The 7,410-nt window shown below is 51.5% G+C and overlaps 1 protein-coding gene across 1 annotated transcript; it reads right to left on the bottom strand.

Moving 5' to 3' along the window:
* Window positions 1–1,991, bottom strand: LOC142849028 (uncharacterized). The gene is made up of 3 exons (XM_075971148.1): window positions 1,986–1,991; window positions 938–1,375; window positions 1–222 (listed from the first exon to the last, which is right to left on the bottom strand). The coding sequence occupies exons 1-3, from the start codon at window positions 1,989–1,991 to the stop codon at window positions 1–3; spliced, it is 666 nt and encodes a 221-aa protein (XP_075827263.1).
* Window positions 1,992–7,410: the final 5,419 nt, after the last annotated feature.

Consider the following 7,410-nt stretch of genomic DNA (forward strand, 5'->3'; position numbering starts at 1 on the left):
TCACTCCCTTGAGCCCCCTAGCACTGGGGAATGAGGCTCCAGGCTGGTGTGAAGGTTTTCTTCAGGGCTTCTGTAATACGGTACAAATCCTGAATCACCGAGAGCGTGGTCCCCAGAGAGAGGCTGATCTTGGTTGCCGTCACACACGAACCCTCCCAGGAAGTGGCAGCAGGCTGGTAAGGGTGAAAACCCAGAGAGGAGGTCTGGCCCTGCCAAGGCAGACTGGATGAAGAAGAGCAAGGAGTCAGCCAGATTCAGGCCCAGATGCCAAGATGGACCCTGGCCCTATAACTCTACAGGGCAATCGTGGAGGGTGGTAGGACCCAGGCCAGTTCTGCAGAGTGGAGAACCCTTGGTGATGTTGTTTACCCATTGAGGGATCCCCACGGGAAAGTTTGACACTGACCTTTGAACTCACTATCTACCCTACTTTCTCTGCAGTCCTAGATCCCATGCCAAGCTATGTGGTTTCCAGTAGGGCTGCCCATGAAATTAGAGGATACAGATCTGGACCAGAAAGGCTTGGCACCTGCTACCCAGGTGACTGAGGTCATGTTATTTTGATTTTTGAAGAGATGCTGCCCCGCTCATAAACAGCCATTGGTATGGGGTCATCAGGACTGAGTGAGACAGCACACATCTAGTATCTGGGTGTCTAACCAATTTCAAGAAGTAACAAGGCGTTTCTATGGGCCCAACCCTGGTTTCAGGCCTCTCTTTGAATTATCGTATGTAATTCAATATCTCCAGAGTCACTTCCCTGCAAGGGAGGAGCTAAAGTATAGTGGGGCAGCCTCTCCTAGCCTCTGTGCCCATACTAACGTGCCATCAGGGACCTGGCCAAGGGTTCACTGGGGCATGGGCCAGGGACAGATGTATGGAGCATTCCAGAGGTTTGGTGTTGCCTGCCCTTCTATAGCCTCTTCACACTCATCACAGGGCGTACATCCCTGGCTGTCACCTTGCAGCAGCCATCCTGTGCTGTGGGAAAAATGTCTCTGGTGCCCAGACACCAACAGCCTTGAGGGGTGATGCTGGGGAGATGCTCTTCCAGAGAGCGGTAGTACGGGAAGAAGCCACTGGGTGGCGCCGACTCCCTGAGGAACAGACCCTCTCTGGGGTTCCAGCCATCTTTGTGTCCAGCACAAACTTCACACTGCTGGGCCAGTTCCTCCACGTCCAGGGGCTGCTCATGAGTGTGAAAGAAAGGCAGGAACTCTGAGCCCACCTCCGAGAAGCTGCAAGACCCAAGAGGCTCCTGGTCCTGTGAACTGGTGGCTTGCGATTGCTGGGATAGGTGTCCTGGGTCCACCCCCGACAAGAGACTCAGAGAGATCAGGGCACTGGACTCAGCCTCATGGCTCTTCTGAGTTGTCTGAGAAGAGAGGGTATCCATTGGTCACTGCTGCCTGCCTTGTCCCTAGTCCTGTCTTCATCTGGGGGGGCACATAGGGCCCATGACCGATCGGGGTTCCCCCTCTGGGAAAGTCCAGTAGTGCTCCTAACCGTGCCCTCAGGAAACCCCGCGCTCTGCGACCTCACCTTACTTCTCACCCTACTGACTCTGCCCAGTGTACCCTGCTCCTCACACTCCCACCATCCCCCAGGCCCTCAGTCACAATGCACTTGACCCTGCCCAAGCACATGGGGCCCTCACCTCAGAGGAGTCTTCCCAGCTCCCAGACTCCCCTATAGTGACTGATACCACTTCTCTCTCACAGAAATGCTTTTACTTCTATTCTGCACCTAAGGTGGTCACACCCCTGACACTCAACAGACACTTTTCCAAGAAAACACAACAAAACAAGGACTAGTTCCTTATCCTATCCTCCTGGTCTCAGACCCCTTAGCTCGGTTGGGTCCACACAGGCCTTCGTCTGGCCTTTGCTGGGCAGGTCCTGAGCACACACGAGTGAGCTCGCCTGAACAATCTCTCCCCTGGGTGATGGTTGCATATGGTGCCCGGTTAGGGCTGCTTCCCTTACCTCCATGGTTCAGTCACATCACCAAGTTGACTGACACCCCTCCCCACTGAGAACACTGACTGCCCCTCTGATGTACCCACCCTGCCCTGAAGCACTTGCCTGCACTGGTTTTTTGTTTTGTTTTGTTTTGTTTTTGTTTGTTTGTTTGTTGGCTATGTTGAATCCCATTAAATCATACATCTCATCAAGGCAAGGCCCATCTGTCTAGCTGGCCTCTGACTCCACGGGATTCAGAAAAGCCCTGGTGTGTGGTGGACAACAAAAGTGGAAGAAGGAAGGATGGGCAGTATGGAAGGACATGGGGGCTAGAGAGATGGCTCAGAGGTTAAGAGCACAGCTCTTCTTCCAGAGTCCTAGCATGGCCTCGGTGGCTCACAACCACCTGTAGCCCATTTCTGATCTGAAAGAATCCAATGCCCTCTTCTGGCCTCCACCAATCCCCATGTGGGCATGCAAGTGGTGCAGAGACACCCATGTAGGCAAAACATGCACTCACATGACGGAGGGGGAGAGGAAGGAGAGAGAGAAAATGAGAGAATAAGAGAAAGAGAATGTCAAAGGGCTTGCCTAGGATCTAGGTTCTTGCTGACTCGGGGTTGGTAGGGGATTCTTTCTTGGCCAGGGGAGAACAGGGACCTGGAGCCTCCTTCCAACACTGCCCACTGGAACCATTTCCAGGGAAAATCTATTATGAACTGCCCCCCCCCCGCTTTTCTGACTCCTCGAGGTGTTGCCACCCTTACCTCCCCTTCCTCTGTCTCAGGCACAACTAGAGCAGGTCCCTAGCTCCCTGAATGTCACCTAACTCCTCGGAAAGTGTTGGTCATGGAGACGAGAGACCAGAGAGCACATTTGACATTCTTGATCGTACCCCTAATGTGGACTTGCCTCTTCTTGCACTGTCCTGGGGGAACAGGCTGAATGCTGTACTGGGGGGAGGGGCATCTGCTCTTCACTGTACATGAGCCTTGTACATGGTCCCTATAAGCTACATCCCAGTCCTAGCCCCTGGCACTGTGACCACGTCTTTATTTGTATGATCTATGCGATCAAGTCGAGATGAGTTCGACTGGGTTAAGGCATACCTGAAATCTATGGCTGGGAAACCTGGACACAGACACTGAGGGAGCATGTCATAGGATGATCTCATCTGGCAGAAACTGGAGTGACGGTGTCATAGCTAAGGAACACCAAGTCACCAGCCATTACCAGAAGCCAGAAGAAAGGCACAGGACAGCTTCTCCCTTGGAGCCCCAAGAAGGACCTAATTCTGCTGACTCCAGACCTCTGATACTGTGTGGGAGCCAACTGTCATCATTTCGCCAGGTTCACAGCAGTTGCTATAGCAACTGTAGGAATCTAATGTGTCAGTGGGCCAGATGGCTCACCGCTGGGTTGGGGGGCCCTACCATACTTCCTATGGAAGCTCCCTACGGCGACTCCCCCTACATCTTACCCTTCCTGCCATTGAGATGGTGCTGATCGGGTCAGACTGTTCTGGGTGGCAAAGATCCACACTTTTGTCTTTCCTCCTGGGGCCCTGGCTCCTCTTCACCTGCTAGGCCAGGATTGAAGGAGCTCAGGTGTGACTCCTCCAACTCCCCAGAGAGCTTCAGCAGAGAATGGCCCACATGCTAGGCTGCTCACGCTCACAAGTGCGCGCCACTCAGAGTCTATTGGAGTTGGCTGTGGCCCCGATCACTGACACGAAGAAGCCTAATCCTCAGACTAGAGCTGGGGAGGTCAAAGCCCCCCCCCCCCCACAGCCTCTTCACCAGACAACCTGAGAGAAGATTCCACTGTGAAGTCACAAGGCCTGATGCCAGGCCAGAAAGCCAGGTGGCTCTGTTGCCATGGAGACATCTCCCCTACACCCAGCACCTGCGCTACTCACCTGCTTCCTCATTTAGCTTAATTCACAAGGCCCCAAGAGACCAGGGAAACCAAGAAATAAAACAACTGCAGTCAGATCCACTCTTCCCTCTGGGGCCAGTGACTCAGGAGAGACCTGTGCCCAGAGACCGCAGGGTGACAGCCCTGGGGTGGAAGAAGGGAAAGGCCTCTGCAGTCCTGTCTACCAACTGCAGGACACAGGGTGAGCTGGCCAGTGCTGTGTGGATTCCCACTGACCTGATGCTCCAAGCTCTCAGTCCCCTCGGGCTGTGGCTGAGGCACCCCACCCCACCATGGCTCTTCCCAAGTCACCTGCAGAGGGAGCAGGTCCCAGGCCTGACTATATAGGATTTCTTTCCTGTCACAGAGCTGCCATCCTGCTCAGGGGAAAGGGACCAGCATTGCTGACTCCTTCCCGTGGGTCTGCAGCCACTCTGGGCCACTCTCTCGTGTACTTCCTGGTGCTTTTCTGCGAGGTTCAAATTGGAAGGGCATCTCTGCTATGTCAGGGGGGCCGAGCACAGACACAGGGAAGAAGGCTTTGAAATTTTCTCCAGCCGTGGGTCGAGAACTCCTTTCCTGTCTGGGAACTCCCTTCCTGTCCTATCCCGTCTGTGGCATCTTCAGATCATTTGTTTATCCCCAGAACTTGCTCCAACTAAAGTGCATTCAATCAGGTTGTTCAAAGAGCAAATGTGATCAGTGCATACACAGGTCCACACCTAGGAGGATGCCACCACAGTCGAGATACATTTCTGTAGCTCTCAGAACTCTGTCATGTACTTGTATAATCTCCCCAACTTCGTCTCATGCTCCCTTCCTTCTGTTGAGTGGCAGTTTCCTCTGAGGCTAAAACCTTCCATCTTGAAGTGAAGCTGTTACGACGACTCAGGAAGGAAAACAAAACACATCTTGAAGTGAAGCTGTTACAACAACTCAGGAAGGAAAACGAAACAACAGGGTGTTCAGAGGCGAGCTGGAACATCCATCCTCCCAGGAAGTGCATTTAAACTCAGGACTAAACAACACACTAGCTTCAGGAAGTCCCTGAAACTGACCAGATACACTAGGTCCCTTCTTCCCCAAGCTTGTATAAGTAGTAGGGACTGCTGAGAGACAGGCAAGCTGAGCTGCCTGGAAGAGGCTCATCCTTTCTCCCTGTTCTTCAGATTGCATCTTTTCTGACCCACCTCACATGCACCCTTTTTCCTTGCCATGGCCTTCTCCCATGGGATCATGCAGGTGACATTTTAAGTTCTTGCTTTATATTTTTCAATCCTAACATTTCTGTTTGCTCTTTTTGTAAGTATTTGAAAGTTCTCTGTGGACAAATAGCTTCTTTCTCTTAGTATATTTCTTGGGGTCTGAGGGAGCATGCTTTCACCACAGCCTCTTGGAAGTCTGTCTGGCAGCCCTGACTCACCTTGGGATTTAAATGTATTCTTTGCCCCTGAGAACCGACAGTGATTTCCTGGTTCTCCGTATGCTGGGTAGATTTGGGTTATCCTAGAGACGGGACAGTGTCGCTGAGTGCAGACTTTGGGTTCTGCCCACAGACCCCATCTGAGGAACATTGGTGTTATGTTCTAGCAGGTCATCGGTTTGCTTGGTTCAAGCTCAGGTTCAGCTTTGCCTGTGTGGGGAGCAGTTCCAGGGTCGGTTGCTGTACTGATTTGGGGCTGTCCCAAGCATGTACTATATTTAGCAAGTGTGTTAAAGAGATGTGCACAAGGTTTACATTTCGGTCTGATTCTCAGAGCTTCACTGTGCTGCTTTGGATCTGTGTGATTTATGCAGAGCGCAGGGGCCAGGTTGCCTATTGTGTGATTTCACAGAATTAGTGATCCACTTTTTGGCTCTCTATATCCCTGGATATTCCTTACACCTTTTTCCCAGAAGGGCTCCCCCATCACATTCCTTTGACTGATAAAAGGGAACATTTCTTGTGGAATAGGCTTCTGCCTCTGCTGCTTCTATGAGAAGGGGGGAAAGAAGAAAAACAGAAGAGGGGGAAGGTGTGAGAAAGAGAAAGAAAAAGAGGAAGAGGAGGAGAGGAGGGAGGAGGGAGCACGTCTGTTCAGTTTTTCTTTTTTTCCCCATCGGCATTCACTCTCCTTTTTGAGCTCTCACATACCAGCTTGTAGATTCTATTTAGGATTTCTAGCCACAGTAAGCACGGGCTGACGTGGGCTTATGTTGCCGCCTTAGCCTCATTTTGTCCATTTGTTCCTGTTGTAAACACTTTATATCTGCTGTATATGAGTCCTTTGTCAAAAATTTGCATTGTGAATATTTTCTTCTTAGCTGTGCCTTTTACATTCTGGGAAACAAAAGTTTAATATTTTATGAAATTCTTTTTATCAGTTTTCTGAGTTTGTGCCAGTTTATCCCCGTGAACAGCCCAAGGAAAAGACTCATGCAGGGTTTTGGAATGGTAGACCCAGGCCCACTGCAAGGGCTCATGCCAATGATTCACTTAGAATGTGTCTTCACATGAGCATCCTGAATCCCAGGGCTAGAGACCGGGCTCTGGAGAAGTGGTACTCCAGGACAGCTGAGCCTGGGCCAGGTCCCTCTGACCCGGACCCCTGCTCTCTGCCTAGAGAGACTTCACCTTCTGGATGGGAAGGACACAGCAATGATGGACGTTTGAAACTCCCACCATCCTGGTTTGCTGCCGTCCTGGTTTCCAGGAACACATGGTCCCACAGCACTGGATGCAGGCAGAGTCTGAGAAGAGAGTGACTCTGAAGGCTGGGTCTACAGTACACACCAGGAGGCTGTGGTCAGGCTGGCTTTGCAGCCACAGAGCACCTCTGAGAGACAAATGCACAAGCATTGGTCCCTAGGACAGAAGAGGTCCAGGCATAGCAGCCCATGTTGGGAGCAAAATATCTCCCAAACCTTTTAAGTTTTCCCTCTTTCCCTAGTCCCAGTCCCATGTTTCCCCAGAGGCAGCTGATGGCATTTCGCAGACCCTGTTTGGACAGAACGAATGATCGCCTGCGTCCAACAGGAGTGGAGCCTGCTCTGGCCTCTCCCGGCCAAGGTTTCCTTGACCAGGGAGAAGCTCTGGTCGCGTTTCCATTCTTCACCATCTCAGAGCCCCATGCCAGGGACCCAGTGGTTTAAAGAATCAGCCAGACGTGTGTGACAGAAGTGGCCACACATCATGGTTTCCTCAGAAGTCATGCTTCCTGACAAAACCTCGGTGCTTTCCTGGTCGTCCACAAGAGGGAGACTGGCTTCCATTTACTCCGGATGGTCCCTCTTGGGTCATCATTAGTGATTATTTAAAATGATATTTCTATTTCTTTGTGTGTGATTGTTTCGAAGAAATCAAATCTTGTGCAAGGTTGGTGCCGTTTTTCCCCAGCTGACAGTTTACAGATGGCTCTTTGTTTGGGGATGTATTTCCGAATCATTTACACACACACACACACACACACACACACACACACACACACCGCAGTTAGTCATGGGAGACTTCTAACAAATACCACATCTAGACCACGGCGGGAGAGTCTTGTGG

This window comes from Microtus pennsylvanicus, chromosome 4 (assembly GCF_037038515.1).
Source record: "Microtus pennsylvanicus isolate mMicPen1 chromosome 4, mMicPen1.hap1, whole genome shotgun sequence".
Taxonomy (NCBI): Eukaryota; Metazoa; Chordata; class Mammalia; order Rodentia; family Cricetidae; genus Microtus; species Microtus pennsylvanicus.